This window comes from Rana temporaria, chromosome 3 (assembly GCF_905171775.1).
Source record: "Rana temporaria chromosome 3, aRanTem1.1, whole genome shotgun sequence".
Taxonomy (NCBI): Eukaryota; Metazoa; Chordata; class Amphibia; order Anura; family Ranidae; genus Rana; species Rana temporaria.
In genome coordinates, this window is record NC_053491.1 from 306,180,218 (window position 1) to 306,204,317 (window position 24,100).

General features: G+C 47.9%; 1 protein-coding gene across 2 annotated transcripts in view; it reads right to left on the minus strand.

Moving 5' to 3' along the window:
• HSPA9 (heat shock protein family A (Hsp70) member 9) overlaps positions 1-24,100 on the minus strand; it is a 414,391-nt gene that overhangs the window by 373,129 nt on the left and 17,162 nt on the right. The window contains exon 2 of one of the 2 annotated variants that reach the window (XM_040344788.1): positions 697-755. The exons of the other annotated variant lie outside the window; for it this stretch is intronic. Coding sequence (XP_040200722.1) covers positions 697-755 — 59 coding nt within the window. The remainder of the gene's footprint in view (positions 1-696; positions 756-24,100) is intronic. 2 annotated transcript variants of the gene reach the window in all.

The following is a 24,100-nucleotide window of genomic DNA, read 5'->3' on the forward strand; positions in this document are numbered from 1 at the left end:
CAGACTAAGGTTTTTCTCAATAAGTCAGTTTTAGGTCACTGAATAAAAGAGGATTGCTCAGCGCTGGATTAACTCTGTGTGGTAAGACTGGGCACAGATGATAGGGAATCTTATTCTCTACATTGCAACATCAATGTTAAGAGAAAGATCGGTTGTCCTTCAAGGAAAAAACCTGCCTGTTCTCAACCACATATAGGGTGGCAACTCAAGATATTAAAGCAAAATGGCCAGCTCAAGGCCAAGCTTTAAAACATTCAGACCGAGAAGTCAGCAACAACTCATTACAGATGATCTTTAAAGTTTAAAAAAAAAAAACACTACAAAAAGTGTAAATCTTAAAGCGGTGGTTCCCCCTTAAAAACGGCGAGTCGGCGCTATACTGCGCATGCGCATCGCCGTTCGGCTCCTTTCGCCAATCGTGACGCGGCTTACGCGACGGGGGAGAGCTCGTTTTTGGGGAAAACGTCAATCAACACCATGTGAGGAACGCCCACTCCCGCGGGACTCGCAACCCGGATGCACGGGTGAATATGCTGTAGTAAGGTATGTACAGCAGGAAAAAAAAAATATGTGCCTTAATCGTGATGGAATGTGGGGGGGCAGTGGAAAAAAAAAAAGTTGTTTTTAAGGGGGAACCACCGCTTTAACTAATAGGATTAGTAAGGTTTTTATAATTTAAGCAAGCACAACACTTACGCATAGTTTCGTTTATATACTCCTTTTAAAACCTCTTGGTTGAGACCATCGAAGCAGCCCTAGGGAGCAGAAAATAATAAATATTAGAAAGGCTTTCCCCCCCCCATCTAGGGGAAAAAAAAAAAAAAAAAGGGATTAATATTAAATATTTTCTAAAATAGCAGACAGACAAAATCATTCACACACACACACACACACACACACACACACACACACACACACCTTCAGTTTTCAAGTATTAAAATCAAACAAAAAAGCGTGAAAATATTGTAAATTGGCTTAATAGGCCAGAAGTTGCCAGTCAAGCAAGTTTTTTTTTTTTTTTTATAATTTTGATGAAAGGGTTAAGAACGTTCTTATGGATGTCCATGTGGCCCTAAACTTGGTATTTTACATCAACTTCTCATGGAGTGTAAAACATTATGAACACCATTTCCCCAATCATCTTTCAGGACCTACCTAAAACAGGAAACAATTCCGCAATCAAAAAAAAAGGGGGGGGGGCAGTCACCTTGTGTCCTCAGCATTTGTTTTTACTGCCTAAAAGGGACATTGAAATAGTTCGCTTTTCCTCAGGCTTTCGTGCTAGTAGTCCAATATATGCTTCCCCATAATTGCAGGGACAGGAGTTACTTCCATCCCAATCCCCTTCTTGATCTTCACCAAAGATCCCTTTCTGCCATAGGAAAAGCAACTATGCTGTGGGTGCTGAGGCGCTAGTGGAACTAGAGCTGCACGATTCTGGCCAAAATGAGAATCGCGATTTCAAGAGTTGTATAAATAGCCTTCAATAAGTTATCTACGTCTTCCAAAGATAAAACTTAAACCTTGAGCCCCTAGGAGGATTCTCTATCCATGGGCCCTGTATCTGACCCCGATTCTTCTGGAGAAGAACGGGTAGATCTGGCTTCAGACTCAGAGTCCTCACTCTCCACACTGTTGCGGAATGCTACCAACTGAAGCCTTTCTATTTGAAGACGGACCCTCTGTGGGAGCCTGAAATTTATCAATTTGAGTTTTGAAAAAGCTTAAAGTAGATTTAAGCTCATCACTAACTGAAGTCAGTATTCCCTGACATGAGGCTACCAGGTCATCTTTTACTAGGCCTGAAATACAGAAGCGGCAAACTGCTTTACTCCATGAGCTCCGTTTATTTCTGCAAACCACAGACTTTTTTTGGTGGCTGCACTTGGGCTTTGTGCTGAGTCTTGGCCTGCAAGAGAACAAATGACCCTGTACGTTTTTTGCCACATACCCTCCCCTCCATCACACCCCGTGCCGGAGAGAAGAAAAAAAAAAAAAAAAAAAAAAAAAAAGTGCCCCCTTCACCTAGTCCCTACTAGTTACAAGGGGAAAGACACCCACAGGCTGTGCAAGAAAGTACATACACTTCAGGCTTACCTGTGAGGAGCTGGCGTTAGGGCTTGATTCCACTGCCTGTGCAGATATCTCAAAGGAGTCCATCCTGCCCCTGTAGTGGTGCACAGCCTTTGCTAGGTCTTTTAAACGACCAGCCTCCCTGTTTGCGCTGTCTTGAGACCGGAACTAGTCTCCGGCACCCATCGATGACGTCACAGGCCCTGGAAGGGACCCCTCCGGGAACTTCCTGTGAGCCAGCTTGGAACGCAAGTTCCGCCCATCGCTGCGCGTGGCTTTCTCCTTCCCCTGCATGCTCCAGCCTGGCTGTTTGACAGGGAAAAAAGCCGATACCGCCTCTGCCTATGCAGGTAACCATGCGGTTTTGCAGGAGGGAGCTCAGATCGGTGCTGACATTCCCCATGTACTGAGAAGCAGAGACAGCAGCCACAAACCAACTCCCCCAGTGGATCTGCCGCTCTGGGACCAAGGAAGAGGTAGGAAAAACTCTCCCCATTGCTCAGGGAGCCATGCTCTTGAGACCTAGGGGAACCAGTTCCAGAAAACATGTTACCCCCTCCATCCGGAGGAAACACCAATACTGACATGAGGCCTGGAGGACAGCCCTTTTATCTGATGGGGGTAATGCGTTTCCTGTCCTGGTAGGAGGAGCCCTAGATCTCATGGGCTGTCCTGGAAGACGCTTAAGAGAAAATCAGAGTTAGACTTACCGGTAACTGTTTCCAGGAGTCTTCCAGGACAGCCCTTGAGAGATGGAGCTCCTCCCTGGACAGGAAACACGTCACCTCCAGCTCTTTAAAAGGCGGTCCCTCAGGCATCTGATCAGTTTTATCCAAGAACTGAAGGACGGAGCTGAAATAAAATAAATTGCATGTATGGTATTTACTGTATCTATGTACATATACCTACTTAAAAAATAGGGTGGGAATGTGCTGTCCTGGAAGACTCCTGGAAACAGAGTAAGGACAACTCTGATTTTCCCAAGGCGTCTTCCAGGACAGCCCTTAAGAGGATGAGCAAGTACTCACCAGTTTAGGGTGGGACCACCGCTTGGAGGACTTTCCTCCCAAAGGCTTGATCTTGATCACTTAAGACGTCCAATCAATAGTGTCGAATGAACGCGGACATGCTTGACCATTTGGCGGCCTTGCATACCTGCTCCGGGGTAGCGCCTGCTCTTTCAGCCCGGGACGTGGCCAACACCCTTGTATGTGTGCCTTCAAGCCTTGTGGAGGGTCCAAGTGCAGCGTTTTGTACCCTTCCATGATGGCAATCTTAATCCACCTCTGGCTATTGTTCCTTTGGAAGTCTGCTTTCCCTTCCGAATTCCTGAAAAATAAAAAACAGGGCCTCCGATGTTCTAAAGCTTTTAATCGCTTCCAGATAGGCTAGGAGGCATCTTCTGACGTCTAGCCGGTGTAGTTGTCCCTCTTTGCTATGTGCAGGTTTATTGCAGAAGGAAGGTAGTATAATGTTCTGACTCTAGTGAAAGGAAGAAGCAACTTTAGGAATAAACAATTGGTCAGTCTTTAAAATAATTCTATCCTCCAAAATTTGCATATATGGTTCTCCGATTGACAGAGCTTGGGAGTTCGCTGACTCTGCGAGCAGAAGTCATAGCAACTAGAAAGACTTAAGGTAATCAGTCTTAAGGATGCCTCCGATATTGGCTCAAAGGGATCCCTAATAACTGCTTTCAACATAATAGACAGGTCCCATGTCGGAACTTTACGGCATGGGGCTGGGCGTTGCTTAGCTACTGCTTTGCAAAACCCATTAATAAGCGGGTCCTGCTGTAAGGAGCGCTGTACATAGACTGATAGGGCAGTAATTTGTACTTTAATCGTGCTTAATAACTTTGTCAATGCCCTCTTGTAGAAATTCCAGTATTTTTGGAGAATCGTATTCTCTCTTGCCATTTTCTGCTAGCCAGAGGTTAAATTTCTTCCAAATTTTTAGGTATATTGCTCTGGTATTTGGTTTGCGACTTTGTAACAGTTTTAATCACGGTCCGATAGACCCTTGGATTTCAGGATGTCTACTTCAGATACCAGGCCGCTAGTTTTAGCATGGCTGGATTAGGGTGCCGTACTGGACCTTGGGATAGCAAGTCCTGACTGCACTGTAACATCCAAGGTGATCGATCTATTAAAGATAAAAGTGAAGGGGGCGTGGCCAAGAGTGGCATGTGAGCAGACGTGTCTCGCAGAGCTCCCTGGAAGTATACTGAAGCGATCCTTCTCCCGGCCGTTAAGACTGCTTGCTTTCGGAAACGGACACCACCTCTGGGTACAGAATCATCCATGGCACACACCGATCTATCCGCCTACCCGTTTACCGGCATGATGACCCACAAACAGCTCAAGGGAGACGAGCTGCAGGACTTACAAAATGGCGCCGCGGCAGCCTTGCGAGCACGAGGGGACAAGGACACGGGTAAGAACCCTCCTAAGACACCTAAACCCCAGGGGAAAGAGGTCCCTAAAGACATGGTGTATTATGCACAAAAGATGAACAGCGTGGCGGATCGCCCCTCAGATGAGGAGCTGAATGCCACACCAGACATTTTCAATGCACTGCGGCTGGGGCCCTCCGCGGCCCAGGCCTCACAGCAGGCCTCAGTACAGATTACTTCAGAAGTGGCAGCGGGGGAGGAAGAGGATGATATCGGTGAACAACCCACGTTGGCACAAATTCTTAAGGTGGTGAATAAGTGTACAGCCACTGTGCAGACTGTACAGCAACAGGTTGGGGGACTGAAGGAGGTGGGATTGATCCGCCATGACTTTCAAAAGATAAGGGAGCGCACTTGTTGCGGTACCTCTCTTCCCGAGCTCCAAAGTACACCGTCCTTAGTGGCCAGTAACCCAATCCCCTCCAGTAACGAGACCAAGCTCCATTATGAGGGTAAAACACGAACTGTTTACTGTGGGCTACCCGCCCGTATTTATGCAGGTCTCCCACCTGGTGGACACTCCCCTAGGGGACCAGATGGGAGACTGAAATAACAGAACAACATTTCAAACATACATCCCCACCATTTCCCAGCATGCATCACAGTTTCTAACTTTATAACTGCCAAACATTTTATATATTTATGCAGGTCTCCCGCCTGGTGGACACTCCCCTAGGGGACCAGATGGGAGACTGAAATAACAGAACGACATGGGGACTGAGGGCATATTATTGGGGAATAGCAAGCAGACAAACACAATATGTCCAGTATACGGATGGGTCCGTCACAGCACTACAGCTGTGGAGAGCCGTGTTAGTGAGGTGGAAGATAGAATGGCCCCCCCTCATCAGGGAACTACAAGTCACAGCCAGAACCGCGACAGCCAATGAGATCCGGAATGAAGACATTGAGAATCGCTTGAGGAGGAGTAATGTTCACATAGTAGGCCTCCCAGAAAAAAAACGGAAGGCAGAGACCCCACTGCATTTGTGGAGACTTGGTTGCAAGAGTTATTCGGCAAAGATGCTTTCACGCCTTTTTACTCAGTGGAGAGGGCGCATAGAGTACCACCTAGACCTCTCCCCCCGGGCAACCCACCACGCTAGCTAAACTCCTTAACTTTAAAGATAAGGAAATTATCCTGAGATTGGCCAGAGAAAGACGTAACATACAATTCAATGGCGTAAGGGTGTCCTTCTACCCCGATTTCTCGGCAGAAGTGCAGAGGCGTAGGGCCAAGTTTGGAAAGGTGAAGAGAAGATTACAACGCCTGCGAGCCAACTATGCAATGCTGTATCCTGCCAAGCTTCGGATCATTGCTGGAGGCAGGGCCCAATTCTTTGAGTCGGCAGCGGAGGCCTCATCGTGGCTGGATATAAAATGAACACCTGATTCGTCAGGCGGAGGGCCCAGCGGCAGATGCGGATTAAAATCTCATGCTATGGTGGACTGGTGAAGATACATGGGGAGGCAGTTCATTTTTCTTGCCATTAACTATGGGATGTTGTTGACCGACGGCCACAAGATGGCGTGGCTGGGAGAATATTATATTTCTTTCTACTCAGGAACTGAGCGTAACTTTTTGTTTTTTTATTTTTCTATCTTTATCAGTTTGCCATGCGACTTGAAACACCATCGGAGTGCCTGAGGAGGCATAGTGACGGGTCCGCAGATTACCCGTTGTATCTGTGGCCGGTCAGGGGCACGAGTTTTGCCCAGCAGCAGTATGCTGCGCAGTTACGTTTTTTTGTTTTTTTTTTCAGATTGTTTTTTTGTTTATGTGCTGCCATTTTCTCTCGCTCACGCCCAGAAAGACTGCTATTGAAGACCCACACACCCTACTACTTGGTAGAGGCACCCCTGACTGTATACACTGTACGTGGTGAGAGCTGGATGTCCTCCTTTCCTGGTAGTACTTCCGACTGCATAGAACTGAAGGCTCGTATTTATTTTTTTCATGTTTTGGATTCTTATTTTTGCTCATCCCGGATGATACCTTTTTTGCAGTAGCACTGAAATATGTTGGGAGAACCCCAGACAGGTTAATAGAGAATAGTATGCTCAATAGGGGGGGGGGTGGAGGTTTGATATGTTCTGTGATGCCTTTTTAAATGTGACATGATGGGGATTGCAGTGGTATCATGGAATGTGCAGGGGCTGGGAGATCCACTTAAACGTACCATGGTGTCCACCTCTCTCAGAAAACATTTTCCAGCTATATGTGTTCTACAGGAGACTCATCCGACCCCAGACACTAGGTCATGGATGGGGTTTGCTTGGGCGGACTGGGCATATCACTCCACTCACACCTCGTATTCAAGGGGTGTGAGCGTTCTGATACATAGATCCTTGGACTTTCAGTTAATAGACTCAAGGATTGACCAGGAGGGGAGGTTTGTGTTCTTATTATGCAAAATGTATCAATTGTTGTTCATTCTGGCCGCAGTATATGTTCCTCCACCATTCAGCCCTCTGATACTGCGTGCCCTACTGGCCTTTCAGCTGCGTGCCCTACTGGCCTTTCAGCTGTGTAATCCAGGTGTCCCATTGGTTGTAGTGGGGGATTTCAACTGAATTATGGACCCATACTTGGATAGACACCCGCTCCGGGGGGAGCCCCGGGGATGACTAGACCAGCCTTGGCAAAGTTTATGGAAGTGGGGTGGGTGAATCCCTGGAGAATAAGAAACCCATTAGAGAAACAATTTTCTTTTTTTTCCAAGACGCACATGTCTGTCCAGAATGGACATGCGTTTGTGCTCAACCTCAGCAACTCAGTATGTCGAGGATATAAGGCATCTCCCCAGGAGCATCTCTGATCATTCTCCCATCCTGTTTTCCCTTAGAGTTAAGCCTAGCACCAACTTGCCACGAGCACAATGGAAGCTAAACGCCTTTTGGCTTAATCTTTTCTCATCTCATGAAAAATATGAGGGGGGAAGTGGTGGCCTACTGGCAGAGACACGCAGATCATCCTGGACCAGACACTGCCTGGGATGCCTTTAAGGCCTTTGAGGGGAATTTTCATTGCAGAGGTCAATTCCATTAAACGCAACACAGTTGAACAGAGAGATCAGGTAGCTCAGATGGTAAAACGTTTGGAGGCAGAATATATAGCCAACTCGAGGGAGGGCTCTCGGGAGGCTTGGATAGCAGCCCAGGATGCATTGACTAGACTCGATGCTTCTAGGGCTGACAAAAAGCGTTTCTTTTCTAAAATGGCTTTTTATGAAGAGGGGGAGCAGACAGGTAAACTTCTGGCTCAGATAGTCCAGTCACAACAGGCGTCCCCATCCATTGGAGCCCTGCAGGGGGAGGGAGGAAAACTAGTAAACACCCCTGACCTGGTAAAGAGCGAGTTGGTGAGATTCTACTCTACCCTTTACGAGTCAAAACAAACACACACGGTGAAGGAGACTCGGGATTTTCTGCAGGGGATAGAGATACTCCCAGGCGGAGTCCCTTAAGGCTCCCATTACTATTGAGGAGATGATGGAGGCTACCAACTCTTTCCCCAACACCAAGGCGCCGGGAGATGATGGCATCCCGATTGAAGTGTACAAACAGTATGGGGGTGTTGTGTTACCGAAATTGCTTCGCACTTTGAACGCGGCTAGGGAGTCACAGCGCCTCCCTGATTCCATGAGACAAGCAAGTATAGTCCTACTACTTAAGCCCGGAAATGATCCACTAGATCCTGGTTCCTATAGGCCAATCTCGCTTCTTCAAAATGACAAAGATACTGGCAAAGGTTTTGGCGATAAGGCTGAATAAGGTGATAACGGCAATTACACACACGGATCAATCAGGTTTTATACCGGAGAGATCTACAGCCATTAACCTCAGGAGACTATTCGTTAATATACAGTCCCCAGCGGACAATACAGGGGCATGGTTATCTCTAGATGCCCATAAAGCTTTTGAAAGCATTGAATGGCAGTACCTATGGACGACGTTAACCAAATTTGGGTTTGGGCCGGTGTTCCAGTCTTGGGTGCGGCTCCTATACGATTACCCCTTGGCGGTCATTAGGAAAGGGAGGCAGAGTGTCTTCTCCTTTCCCGCTTCATAGGGGGACCCGGCAGGGGTGCCCCTTGTCACCTCTGTTCGCGGTTGCCATAGAACCGTTGGCGGCACTGGTGCGTTCCAACCCCTCAATTACAGGTTTTCAGTACAGACAGACGCATGAAAAGATTATGCTTTATGCGGATGACACCATGCTGTTGCTAGGAGACACGTCGGGCTCCCTCCGTGAGGCTATGTCGGTGGTTCAAACTTTTGGATCTTTTTCTGGTCTCTTGATCAACTGGACTAAGTCCGCAATTATGCTTCTGGATTCGGTGGCCCCACAGGGTCCTACGTTGCAGAACATCCCGGTGGCAACTAAATTCAAATATCTGGGTTACCCCTCAGCCACTGGACTATGTCGCTCTCAATCTTACTCCCCTGGTAGGCAGAATTAGAGACAAATCTAAAATATGGTCAAGATTGAAAATGTCCTTGGTAGGTAGAGTGATTACAAAAATGGTGGTGTTTATGCCTCAGTTATTCTATATTCTGCATAATACCCCTATGGTTGTCCCCCTCAGGATCTTTAGAATTATCAATTCCCTCTTTCGGGCGTTTCTCTGACTCAAACCTCCCAGAATTAAATTGGAACAGCTACAAAAACCGAAGGAGGCGGGAGGGCTTGCTCTCCCTAACCCTTGGTTGTACTACTTAGCAGCCCAATTGCAACATATTGCACGGGCTATGGGTAAGGGTTTGGGGGATCCGGTCGTGGCTATAGCGCATCATGTGACAGGCATATGGTAACTGGTCTTGAATCATTACAATGTGCCAAGTCCAATAAACTTTTCCCTACATATGTATTAATGCAAAAAATTTGGAACAAAACCCACCAATTGCAGAACATAAAGGGTTTTACTGGTCACAGTCCAATTTGGAACAATCGCTACTATGAGGAGCTACTGCTTTTGACATGTGAACGCTGGAAGAGATATGGGGTTACACACTTGGTGCACATCTTCTCCGGGGGCCGTCTGCTTTCTTTTGCGGAGCTCCGGGAGAAGTTTGCACTACCTCAGTCAATGCACTTCTGCTACCTGCAGTTGAGTCATGCCATTAGGGCCCAGGCTGGGAGCAACCTGTGGGTCCTGTCCCCTGCCCCGATTTTTTACTTTATGACTGGGGTGACTAGTCTTAGAGGATTCATCTCCAGCTATTATGCCATGCTGTTGTCGGCATTTTTGCCAGGTATTCCCTCTAGGGTGGTGACCTCATGGGAGGAGGATGTAGGTGTGTTTGAGGAAGAACAGTGGGAGGAGGCGCTGCTAGTATACAAATTATTGTGCTATGCCCATCAGGGTGGGATTCCTGGTTCCTCCCTGTTTGTTTAGGTATGCTACCGAGGTTATGTTGTCCGACCTGTAGGTGTTGGAGCTGACATTGGAATGCTGAGATTCCTTTGGCTACAGCATTTAATTTTCTGTAATTGGACAAGCTTTTCTTCTCTAGGAGACTCCAAGTGCCCTGTGCCCACTGTCCATCTAGATGGGCTCCCCCATCCTTGGATGCTGGCGTCCGTAGTTAGATGGGTTCCATAGACCTTTTTGCAGGTTGTTTTGGTTTCTCCACCACCAGAGGGCCTGTTTTGTTTTCTCTGGCAGGTACACCTTGTCCAAGTCTTTTCCTACTAGATTTTGTAGGAGAAACGACTGTAGTGGTCTTTGGTGGAACCTGGCCCATTTGACTGCCGGGATGGAGGCTGTCATGAGTCCCATTACTGACATTATTTCCCTTATCGTGATAGGGAGATTTGTCTGTATTTGCACTATCCGCTGACCCAGATGATCGATTTTGTCTTGTGGGAATATGTAGACAAGAACGGGATCTCCTGTGAGGGAATGAGGTTCGATTTCTCCCTGTTGACGATCCAACCCAACTGGGTTAACCACTGTTGGGCGACCACTAGATTTTCTAGCAGTTTTTGCCTTGTTGGTGCTATGAACAGCAAGTCGTCCAAGTAGGGAATGACTGTTGGAGTCTTAATGGAGCCAGGGTCTCTGCCAGGATCTTGGTAAAGATCCTCAGAGATTGGAGAGGCCGAAGGGGAGGGCTTGGCTCTGAAAGGGATAGACCTTTTCCCCTATTCGTACTGCTATGCGTAGGAATTTTTGGGAGCTTCCCCTGATAGGGATGTGAAGGTAGGCATTAGGGGTGTGAAATTTAATCACTGCATCACGATTTGGGTGTCCCCGATGCGGCACCGATGCATGCGACCGTGATAATCAATGTTTAGCCCCGTCCCCGCCCCTCCCGGGAGAGTGCTCCGTTCAGATGTTACCTTCTCTCGTCAGCATCAGCAGGGTGTTTGTATATGGTGCGCTCATGTGACTGCCCGGCCTGCCTCTCTCCTCTGCTTTTATGTCTCACGTCTCTCCTGGCGTCAGCCCCACCCACTGACTAACTAACAGATCAGTGGGAAGGGCTGACGCCAGGAGAGACGCAAAAGCAGAGAGGAGAGAGGCGGGCTGGGCAGTCAGTCAAATGAGCGCGGCATATACAAACACCCTGCTGATGCTGACGAGAGAATGGACGAGAGCTGGAATGGAGATCGGGGGATGGTGAGCACTGCAGGCAGATCGCCCATCTCATTACAAGGCTGCAATGACACAAGTAATGTTTACAACCTCTGATAAGATGACTGTATTCTACAAGCCCTATTTTTTACAACCTCTGAAGTTTACTTCTGTGGTATGGCACCATCTATGTGATATTAAAGCGGGGGTTCACCCTAAAAAAAAAAAATAAAAAAATTTCTTCTTCTAGCCTAAAATTCGGCATTGTAGCGCGAGCTACAGTATGCCGGTCTTAATTTTTTTATCGCCGTACTCACAGTGTAATCGTACATAGTAGATTCCGACTGCCCACGGGAATGGGCGTTCCAATCCAGACGGAAGGTGATTGACGGCCGGCTCTGGCGCGTCACGCTTCTCCGGAAATAGCCGAAATAGGCTTGGCTCTTCACGGCGCCTGCGCATAGTCTGTGCGCAGGCGCCGTGAAGAGCCGAGACCTACTCCGGCTGTCTTCGGGGAGCGTGACGTGCCAGAGCCGGCCGTCAATCACCCTCCCTCTTGAAAGGAACGCCCATTCCCCGCGGGCAGTCAGAATCTACTACCATGTACGATTACACTGAGTACTGCGATAAAAAAAAATTAAGACCGGCATACTGTAGCTCGCGCTACAATGCCGAATTGTATGCTAAAATGTTGTTCTGCAGGGTGAACCACCGCTTTAAGAAGCAGAGCGGTCACTTATTGTATGAAAAGATCAGATTCTCTAATAAGTGCTAATAATATTGCTTTTACTCGTGTGAGAAAATGTGCCAATTATTTATTTTATTACAACAAGGTAGTGTATAAAAGAGCTAGAGCAATAATTCTAGCCCTAGACCTCCTCCAACTCAAAACATGCAACCTGTAGATTTTTTTTAAACGTCGCGGACGCAATTTTGAAGCGTGACATGTTGGGTATGAATTTACTCGGCGTAACATTATCTTTCATAATATTAAAAAAAATAGAAAAATGGGGATAACTTTACCGTTTTATTTTTTAATTAAAATACCAGTTACTCACCGGTAGCTGTTTTTCTATGAGTCTTACAGGACGGCACCTTGAGAGTAGACTGGCTCCACCTGACAGGAAACACAATCAAAAAGAGGTTTAAAAACCCCGCCCCTCCCCGTGCACCTCAGTTCGTGATAAAGTAACCACCATAAGAGCACGGGAACCAGTATATGAAATACAAACCATACGAAGTCATCAGGGTGGGAAATAGGCCTGCCGTCTTGTAAGACTCATAGAAAAACAGCTACCGGTGAGTAACTGGTATTTTCTCGAGTCGTCTTCCAGGACGGCACCTTGAGAGATAAGCAAGTAACCCTCAGGCCTACCTTAGGGCGGGACCACTGCCTGCAGGACTCTTCTGCCAAACGTCAAGTCTTGGGGTGACAGGAGTTCCACTCGGTAGTGTTTTAGAAAGGTGTTCTGGCTTGACCACGTTGCTGATCTACAGATTTGTTCCACTGAAACTCCTGCTCTCTCTGCCCAGGAGGTTGCTACAGATCGCGTGGAATGTGCCTTGACTTTAGGTACTGTTTTGCCAGACTTACTGTATGCTACTGAAATTGCCTGTCTTATCCATCTAGATATAGAGGCTCTAGATGCTTGGCAACCCTTTTTCTTTCCTGAAAAATTGATTAGCAAGTGTGATGAGCGTCTGAACTCGCTCACCCTTTCTAAATACATTAACAAACAGCGTCTTACATCCAAACAATGAAAGGTTCGCTCTTTCATTCTGTGGTTTTGCGCAAAAAGAAGGAAGTATAATTACTTGTGACCTATGAAACTTCGTTGCCACCTTAGGTAGGTACAGGGGATCCTGACTTAGGACTACCCTGTCCTCGAATAAACGAAAATAAGGCTCTTTGATTGAGAGCGCTTGCATGTCTCCTATTCTTTTGGCCGTGGTGATGGCCAAAAGAAAGGAGAATTTAAATACCAACAGCCTAACCGGAATGCTGTCTATCGGTTCAAACGGAGGTTTGGATAGCTGGTCTAACACCAGGGAGAGGTCCCAAGGGGGAACTCTGGATATCTGTATAGGTGACAACCTATCCCTGGCCGTCAGGAACCTCTTAAGAGGATCCAGGGCCAGCCTCTTGTCTAAGAAGTAGGACAAGGCGGCAACCTGTACTCTTAAGGTTCTCGTAGCTAGTCCTAAATTTACCCCTTCCTGAAGGAACTCCAAGATAACTGATATTTCGGGTAGTGGGGCTTGTCTTGCTGCGCACCAGCGTGAAAACACCCCCCAGGTCTTGGCATAGATCTTCCTGGTAACTTCCTTACGACTCGCTAAGAGGGTATCCATTACCTTCTCTGAGCAACCCTTCCGCTGCAGGTTCCACCTCTCAAGTACCAGGCCGTCAGACTGAAAAAGCCTGGCTCTGGGTGAAAGATCGGTCCCTGCCGCAGAAGGTCCACCCGGACCGGAAGAGGGAGGGGAGGAAGGACCGACCACTGTTCTAGTATTGGGAACCAAGATCTTCTGGGCCACCAGGGAGCGATCAGGATCAGCTTCCCTTGTGACCGACTCCGTTTCTGTAATACCCTCTGGATCAGATTCAGGGGAGGGAAGGCATAGGCTAGGTAAAATGTCCAGGCCTGGGCCAACATGTCCACACCCTCCGATCCCTGATCCCGGGAGAGGGAGAAGAACCTTTCTATCTTCTTGTTCCTCCTGTGAGCAAAAAGGTCTATTTCTGGGTTGCCGAAATGATGACATACCCAATCGAAGACCTCCTGACTTAGTTCCCACTCTCCCTGGAGAATGGGTTGGCGGCTTAGAAAGTCCGCTTCTAGGTTTAGGACTCCTCTGATGTGAACTGCTGACAGGGAGCGGACTCTCTGTTCTGCCCAGCCTAGAATTTCTAGAGACAACCTTAGGAGCGAACGGGACCTGGTGCCTCCCTGATGGTTCAGGAACGCCACCGTGGTCGCGTTGTCGGAGAGAATTTTTATTTCTTGGTCCAGGATTCTCTCCTCGAACGCTTCCAAGGCTCTTCCGACTGCTGATAATTCTCCGAAGTTGGAAGAGGACTCCCTTTGGTGTCGATCCCAGGAACCCTGGGCCTGTAGGCCCGCCATCTGGGCTCCCCATGCCCAGGAGCTGGCATCCGTGGTTATCCTGAGGGGGTCTGACTGGTGCCACTGAAGGCCCCTTCCCAGATTTCGAGGAATGAGCCACCACTCTAGAGTGTTCTTTACCGACTCTGGAATGGAGACCCTGGAGTCTAGGGATGTTTCCTTCCCGTCCCAGGAGGAGAGGAGGAAGGCCTGTAGTGGAGCTGGGCCCACGGAACTGCTGGGATGCATGAGGTCATAAGTCCCAACAACCTCATGATCTCCCTGAGTGAAATATCTGCTGTTCCCCTGACAGACCTGACCACTGAGATGAGTTTCTGGACCTTGTCTACTGGTAGAAGCTTTTTCTCTAAGGAATCTATTAAGAATCCCAGATAGATCTTTCTCTGTTCTGGGAGGAGAGAAGATTTTTCTCTGTTTATAATCCATCCTAAGGATTCCAGTGTAGTCAGGACGGTGGTCAGGTCCGTGAGAAGAAGTGCTCGACTGGGATTGAACAGCAGCAGATCGTCGAGGTAGGGAACAAGGGAGATGCCCTTCAGATGTAGAAAGGCGACCACCTCTGCTAGCACCTTCGTGAAAACTCTTGGGCTGGAGGCAAGCCAAAAGGGGAGAGCGGTGAATTGCCAGTGTTGGATCCCCTGAGGGGAAACAATGGCGAATCTCAGGAATCTTTGATGGTCCTGGTAAATGGGGACATGGAGGTAGGCGTCCTTCAGGTCTATGGTTATCATAATACCCCTTCTAAAAGAAGTCCTTTGAGACTGTAAATGTTCTCCATGCGGAACCTCTTGTAGAGGAGATAAGTATTCAGGGGTTTTAAGTTGATAATTAGACGGAATTTCCCCGAGGGTTTTGGTACTACGAAGATGTGAGAGTACACCCCTGACCCTGTTGGTCTACCGGAACTGGGACTATGACCCCCTGTTGTGCTAGGTCTGACACATTCCCTAGAAGGCTTGCCGCTTTGAGGGGATTTTGGGGGTAAATGAGTGAGGAGGAAAATTGGTGGGGGAAGATGGCGGAATTCCAATCTGTAGCCTTCCTTCACTATCTGCAAAATGTGAGGACTCCACGTTATGCTTTCCCAAGCTGGAAAAAAAAAAAATCGGGAGAGCCTTCCCCCGACTCTCGAGTCACTTGGAGTCTTTCCCAGCGGGTTTAGGATCAGGGAAAAGGATTCCCCTTTTGGTTTATCCTTTCCTGTGATCCACCTCCTATTAAAGGCCGCTCTTCGGTCTGAAGGTCGGTTTTTATTCTGGGGCCTCGAAAAAATCTCCTATTTTGTTTAGGTTTGGGAGGGGAACAGTTTACCCTTTTCTGAGGCTCTAGTTAGAGCTGGTCTAAACTGTCCCAAAGAGGAGGGATCCCTCAAAGGGCAGGGCACAGAGACGGGATTTGGAGGCCAAATCTCCTTCCCATGTTTTGAGCCATAGTGCCCTTCTCGATGCGTTAATAAGAGCGCCCGTTTTAGCAGAGGCTCGAGCGGTCTCAATTGATGCGTCTGCTAGATAGGCGACAGCGCTACCTATGACTAAGGGAATCTCGGATATCCTTAAATTTTGAAGTCTGCGGGATATGTTCCAACATCCTGGACAGCCAGGTATCCGTATTCCTGGCAATGCAGGATGAGGCCAGTGCGGGCCCAAGGGCTGCCGCATTAGCCTCCCAGGCCCTGCGAAGGGAGGTCTCTGCCCGTCTGTCTAGTGAATCTTTTAAATTCCCAGCATCCTCAAAGGAAAGGTCAGACTGTCTAGACAGTTGAGCTAGGGAAGCATCTAGTTTAGGGACTTTGAAAAATTTGTTTTCTAGTTCTTCCTTAAAGGGACAGTGCCTTTTCCAGGTTTTGTACCTTAGTAACTTCTTTTTAGGTTCAGCCCACTCTCTTAGAACTAAATCCTGAAGAGATTGGTGAACTGGGATAACCTTTGGCTGGGGTTTAGCCAAACCCTGGTACATCTTATCCTGTGCTGACACCAGTTCGGCCGGCTGCTGAATCCCCTCAGAGGTATAGATAGCCGCCAGTAAACCACCCATGTCATCTGCTGAAAAAATAAATTTGCCTGATCTAGCATCTTCATCCTCCTCATCTGTCTGGCTATCAATGAGACCTTCTTCCTGAGCCTCTGAATCCTCAGAGTCTGATAGAAGAACGTCCCTAGCCCTCAACAATCTCGGAGCCGAGATTCCTGTGAGGAGGGTCCAGCTGCTAGGGGATCAGGTTCTTTGGTTTTTAAGACTTCCTTAAACTCCTTTAATGTGGAAAGCATCTCTGACTGAACCGTCAGGAATTCTTTCATTATTAGCAAAGTTTCCTTCCCTGTGAGTTTTTGAATGCACTTAGCACACAAAAGCTTGGAATAGTCTGTGGCTAGCTTAATGCTACAATTCCCACATCTTTTAGCTTTAGATGTATGTTTAGCAGAAACACTAGAAGCCTCCCCCTGGGCAGTAACCTCTTCCCCTGAAAGTAAAAGACAGAGGCTTTAATACAAAAAAGGAGTAGGGGAAGGGAAGGGGGGGTGTGTGGGGAATAAGGACCCAGTCCAAGTGCCCCAATGAAGTTTCTGGAGGTAGACTCACCCCTGGTGGCTTCCTCTGCAGCAGCGGTTAGCGCCGGACGGTCCTCACGCTCCATGGCACCGTCGAATCGGGCGCCACTCTCTCCCCTGCTGCGCTCCGTGTGTGTGTGAGCCAACGCCGATGGCGGCCGCCATTTTGGTGAAGACCGGAACCGGAAGTACGTCATCACCATGCGCCGCCATCGACGCAGCGTCGGAATGCTGGCTCCACCGAGAAACGAGCCTGGGAGAACAGCAGCCGAGTCCACAGCGCGGAGATGCGTCTTTACCCGGCCCAGCAGGTAGGAAGACGCTCGGGAGAGAGGGATTCCAGCCAGCTAGGTGTTCTGAGGTAGCCACTATCCCAGATACACCTAGCAGGGGGGGGGTTTCCAAACATAGTTTTCCTTCAGCTCCCCCCCCCTCAATACGGGGAGACCCTCTGGACAGGCAATAGCCTCAGTAAGCTCAAGGCCTCCCAGGACCCATGGCTCACATTCCAGGAGGGGGACCACCAGCCCCAGGCCTTAGGTCTTTTTAGAAAAACAAAAAAACTTTTCGCTGGGGGAAACACAATCATTAACTGAGGTGCACGGGGAGGGGCGGGGTTTTTAAACCTCTTTTTGATTGTGTTTCCTGTCAGGTGGAGCCAGTCTACTCTCAAGGTGCCGTCATGGAAGACTCGAGAAAAATAGTTAAATTTTTTCCCCAAAAAAATGCGCTTGTAAGACCACTGCGCAAATACGGCGTGACAAAGTATTGCAACGATCACCATTTTATTCTCTAGGGTGTTCGGATTAAAAATATATATATATATAATGTTTGGGGGTTCTAATTAGAGGGAAGAGATGCAGTGAAAAATGACATTAGAATTGCTGTTTAACTTGTAATGCTTAACTTGTAATACCAACGGCCAACACCAGATGGCGCCAGCTCACAAGGAAGAGCTGGGGACTTCACAAGGCCGCAAAGCTGCGGCCTCAATTACCAGACATCACGGCCCCCCTGCGATCGAGCGGCGGGGGCTAGTCCGCCACGATCCTGGGGAAAAGGCGCTCCGGACTATAATTATATATTTTTGGGGGATATTACAGCAAAAGTAAAAAAATATTAATTTCAAAATTGTCGCTCTATTTTTGTTTATAGCGAAAACTAAAAACCGCAGAAGTGATCAAATACCACCAAAAGAACGCTCTATTTGTGGGGGGGGGGGGGGGGGGGGACGCCAATTTTGTTTGGGAGCCACGCCGCACGACCGCGCAATTGTCAGTTAAAGCGACGCAGTGCCGAATCGCAAAAAGTACTCTGGTCTTTGACCAGCAATATGTTCCGGGGGTTAAGTGGTTAAATACCTTCTTGCATGCACTGAGGATAACCGCACATGACACCAAGCAGGAACCTGGCCTGCGCTCATGGGTCAACGTGAGTTCCAGTGTCGTATGGAGATAAAGCGAAAGTTTGGGACCCGAAAGTGACACTTGATGTCCTCAGTACAGATGGCACTAGTTTGGAACTAGCAGGTGGCACTGATTTTGAAAACTGACAGATGGCACCGTTTTTCACTGGCAGGAGGCACCGACACCGGCAGGTTTCACACTAAGCTGAGTGTAACTAACTGTGTGAAACCAACAGAGAGGAGAGAGGAGCTGTCAGCTCGATGTCGGGGGTGGGCGGGACCCAGCAGCTAAATTGCACCAGCCAATGATTGGGCTGCTTTAGAAAGGGGGCGTCACATACATGTAGCTACCCGCCCAGATACCATCCCATTGGCTGGTGCAATAAAGCTGCTGGGTCCCGCCAACGACCCCCCCCCCCCCCCCCCCCCCCCCCCGACATCGAGCTGACGGCTCCCCTCTCTCTCACTTGTCAGTTTCACACTCAGCGCGGCGCTTGATGCTGCCAGAGCCGCCGAGTGTGGAAGAGGGAGGAGGAGCGGCCGTCAGTGTAAAAGGCCTAGTTAGACTTACCGGTGACGGTATTTCTAAGAGCCTTTCGGGACAACCTTGGAGAGAGCGCAGCTCCGCCCATTTTTCAGGAAACACACATGATCCTTTAAGATCCCTCCTCTTCCACCATGGCCTCAGTTATTGTGGTCTCCGACAACTGGAAAACAAAGCACAGAAGAACACAACAAACCATGATAGACATTTAAAACATACTCTATTCAAATATCTAGGAGGGAAAATAGCGGTTGTCCTGAAGGCTCTTAGAAATACCGTCACCGGTAAGTCTAACTAGGCCTTTCTCTTATCGCCTTTCAGGACAACCTTGGAGAGGATAACCGAGTAACTTACCCTAGGGTGGGACCACTGCTTGCAGTACCTTCCTGCCGAAGGCTTGCTCCGCAGCGGACAGCAAGTCTAGCCTGTAGTGCCGCAGAAAGGTCGAATAGCTGGACCATGTAGCTGCCTTGCAGATCTGGTCAGGCGTAGCACGGCTCTTTCGGCCCAGGAAACTGCCGTAGATCTTGTTGAATGGGCCGTGATTCCTGTAGGAGGCACCTCTCCTTTGGCTTGGTAACTCTCTACGACGGCTTGTTTGAGCCATCTACCTAACGTGCTTTTGGAAGCCTTTTCTCCTTTCCTTGTGCCTGAGAATATTATAAAACATGGCGTTTCGACTTCCTGAATTCCTTGGTGACCGAGAGGTATTCAAGTACACATCTTCTTACGTCGAGAGTATGAAAGGTTTCTTCCCCTGCATTAGAGGGGGCTGAACAAAAAGTAGGAAGGATTATTTCCTGAGACCTAGTGAAAGATTGAGGAGACCTTAGGAAGAAAGGCTGGGTCTGTTCGAAGAATTATCCTGTCCGGAAAATTCTTAAATAAGGCTCTGTAACTGCCAAAGCCTGGATTTCACTGACCCTTCTTGCGGTCGTGATGGCCACCAAAAAAATAGTTTTTAGTACTAAATTTTTCAAAGAAATATCCCCTATGGGTTCAAACGGAGCCACTGTGAGACCCTGCAACACAGTTGATAAATCCCAACTGGGAAAGGCTTTAAAGGCTACGGTCTACTTCGACCCAGTGCCTTAAAAAATCTTGAAATTAAATGTTCCTTAGATAAAGTTTTTTCTAAATAAACTGAAAGAGCTGCCACTTGCGTCCTTCGGGTGCTAATTGCTAACCCCTTCTCCATTCCTGCATGAAGAAATTCCACAACTGAATGACGCTATTAAACCTGGAAATTCTTGGACGTACACCAGGAATTGAACTTTCTCCAACCTTGAGGTAAATTGCTCTGGTTACACTTTTCCTACTGTCTAGTAGAGTTTATCACTTTATCAGAGAGTCCCTTGATCTTAAAAGGTCTTCTTCAGAAACCAGGCCGTCAACTGTAAACGTCTCCACTTCCGGATGGTTCACAGGACCCTGAGACAGTAGGTCTTTCCTGAGTGGTAGTTTCCACGGTGGTTTTGTGGCTAAATTCTGAAGTGATGCAAACCACGGTCTTTTTGGCCAGTAGGGAGTGATTAAGATCAGACTGGCTTTTTCTTCCCTGAACTTTCTTAGGACTAGTGGTTATTAGTGTGAAACGGGGGGAAGGCGTAGCACAGTGGTAGTGCCACCGCTGGGCCAGAGGTCTATGGCCACTGCCTGGTCTTCTCTGTGAAGGGAGAAGAATTTCCGTACTTTCGCATTTTGTTGGTTGGCGAACAGGTCTATCTGTGGTTGACCCCATTCCTGAGTGATTGACGTGAAAACTTCCGTGTTTAAGCTCCATTCTGCCTCCACTATGCGTCTCCTGCTTAGCAGGTCCGCTAACAGGTTTTGAGACCCTTTTAGGTATATCGCTGACAGGGATGCTAAATTTAGTTCTGCCCAAGACAGCAGATGGTTGGCCAGCTGCATAAGACCTCTGCTTCTGGTTCCCCCCTGCTTGAGTACATACGCCACAGCTGTGGTGTTGTCCGACAGGACCTGCACGTGGTGACCCTTCACCATCTGATGAAAGGCCTGAAGCCCCAGGAATATAGCCCTTAATTCTCTCCAGTTTGAAGACCTTCTGGCTTCTGGTTTGGACCAGGTGCCTTGAGCAGTCTGTCCCTCTAGATGGGCTCCCCAACCCCAGGAACTCGCGTCTGTTAGGCGCTTTTCTACCGGAAAGACCCAGGGAAGACCCTTGGTTAAATTGACGGGATTTCTCCACCACCAGAGTGCTCTTTTTACGTTTGATGTCAATCTGATACGCTTCTCTAGCGACTCCTGGTGTGACCAGGATTGAAGAATGCTCCTCTCCCAATTACAAAAAAAGTTTCACAGCGGGGAGTGGCCTAATGGCGGTGGAGTAGAAGCACACTAACTCCAGAGCTCCTCTTGCCTCCGTCCGCCTCCCGACCAATATTGGAAGCCGAGTAAATACCCACAGCCATAATCTAAAAACGGCGTTTGCAGCGTGAGCAGCCTGGGTGGGTGTTGCTGGCTACGAGCGGCGCATACCTGGGATGAAGGAGGAGGTGCGATCCAAAGTCCGCGTCCAGGCTGAGATTCAGCAATATTTCCCGCAGACCAGAGCAGCTGCAAGCCGGAATCGATCCGCGGTATCACGTGACACCACAAGCGCAGACATACACATATCCAGCGTGTCAGGGAAAGTGATACGGCGTTACATCGGATACTATCCCAGTGACAGTCACGAGAGAGGAGAGAGAAGCGGCAATGCGGAGGGGGATGCGGTCAGACCAGGAAGAGACGGCTCAGCAGCACCACGAGGTGGAAGCCAGAGAGATAATACAAGAGCCGGAGCTCAGAGACCTGAAAGCAATGCTACTCACCCTCCCTACACGTGCGGACATACTTGCTCTGCCCACCAAGAGCAGAGATGGAGGCTCTAGTACTGCGGATGGAGGAGTCTTACAGAAAGGAGCTGGAAACTGTACAGGAAGATGTACAGCAACTGTCAGATAAGTTGGCCAATGTAGAAGTTGTGGGGGGGTTGTTGGAGAGGCGGGTGGCAAGCCTAGAACAGGTACAGAGATCACAGGCTCAGCAAGTAGATTCCCTACAGCTCAAAATTGAGGAAATTGAGGACCGCAGTAGGAGGAAGAATTTGAGGTTTAGGGGGGTACCCGAGTCAATCGGGAAAGAAGTTTTACAGCAAACAATTGAAGCAATATGTCACCAATTGATGAACCCCCCTATCTCTCAGCCCCTCGAGTTTGAGAGGTTGCATAGAGCCTTGGGGCCCTCCATCAGAAAATTTAAACAGGCCAAGAGATGTAATTTGCCGTTTTCATTTTTTCTCACATAAGGAACTTATAAGCCGGAAGGCATGGGCTGCAGGAGAGATTATATTGAGGGGTCCGGATACAGATACTGCCAGATCTCTCTCGCGCCACCCTACAGAGAAGGGCAATGCTGCGTACAGTACTGGACAGAGTAAGCAAGCAGGAGGGACTTACCGATGGGGTACCCAATTGCGGTTATAATAAAAAGGAACTCACAGACATTCCATTTACAACAACCCCTAGAACTCCCAGAGATGTTTAAGTTTATGGACATAGAGGCGATAGAAGTACCAAATTGGCTACAACACTTACCAGGGAGCTCAAGAGGTATAGCCAAGCCTATAGGACAGAGGAGGCCAGAGCGAGAGAAAGGAGAGCGATATAGTACCCCATTAAAGAAGAAGACTAGAGATCGGCTAAAAATGGGGGCAGCAGTCCCCTATATACAGAGTCTATGGACAAGATGTATATCCTATTTTTGCCTTTTTCCCCCCTCTTTTTTTTTTTAGATGAAGTGCTTCATTGATCCCTGGATAATATGACTCCCTGTGGAAGGAGCACCCCCCGGTGTTTTTTTTTTTTTTTTTCTCTCTTTCCCCCTATCTCCAACCCACGTTCTATTTTTTTGTGTGTCGTATGTATGCGTGCATGTATGCAGGTGTGTGTGTATATGTACGTATATATTATAATATATATATATATATATATATATATATATATAATATATATATATATATATATATATATATATATATATATATATATATATATATATATATATATATATATATATATATATATATATATATATATACACACACACACACACACACACACAGGTTTTCGCTCCCCCCCCCCCCCCTGCCTTTATATAGATAAATATGAAGAGGGTACTCCTCCCATGTCCTGTCATGCCCCCGTGCCCAGACCATATGAGGGGGGCCCATCCACTTAATTATTATTATTTTTTTTTGGGGAAACTGATTTCTTTGGTTGGTTTTTTGGCTTTTTTGAATCCACTGTTCTAAGGAGGAGGGGTGGATTGGAGGGTTTAGGTTTTAAAATTCTCCCTTCTGTTTTGGAGGAGAATTCATAAGTCCCTCATGATTGAGGGACACTACACGGATGTGGATGCTAAGTTTGAACATATATACATATATACATTAGAATGTAGGGGTACAGATAAGGTACCTCAGAATGTGTCAATGAGGACATAAGGTGCTTTTCTTTTTTTTCTTTTTGGCTTTTTTCCTTTTCGCCTTTTTTCTGGGACCTGTTTTTTTTTTTTTTTTTTTTTTTTGAGTGGATATCACTTTGCACTTTCACTCTTTTTTTTTTCTGTTATGGGATCAGGGTGAGATTAAACCGTGATACCATAAGAAGTAGCACTATGCACAAAGTGATATAATATAATGCATTGGAACATATCTAGATACACCTTGCACTAGGCCTGGGGCGGGGGAGGGGAGATTTCTCCCCCCCCCCCCCCATGGACCCCAGCTGATTAAAGAGCACAGAATATATTTAGAGGGATGGGGCTGGAAGATGGCTGGGTGAGGGTTGGGGGGGGGGGGCTGGGGAGAGGGGAGGGGAAGTGAGGGTCGGGGGGATGGAGGATGTCGAGGAGGAGGGGGGGAGCCGGTAGGTAGGGCAGGGAAGAGAGGAGAGAAAAACTCAGAAATTTAGGGACAATGTGGCACATGAGAGTTATATGTAAGGGGAAGGAAGGAAGGAGCAAGAAGGAGTAAGAGAAAAAGCGGAAATCCTTCAAAGTGGTAGAAAGGAAAAGTGTAGGGTAACAGAGATGGTGGGGGGCGGGGGAGGGAGGAGAGGAGCAGACTGGGGTGTTTTATATTTTTTATTTTTATTCCCTTTTTGTTTATGTTGTATGTTTAAGTGTTTTTTTTTTTATTTTTTTATTTTTTTTTTGGGTCCTGCCTTTCCCCTCCTCCTTCCCTCAGCGCGGAAGTGGAGGATTAAAAATAACTCTCCATGAACGTAAAGGGACTTAATGTCCCTGAAAACGCAGGATGTTGATGAATGACCTGCGGATAGCAGGGACAGACATAGCCTACATT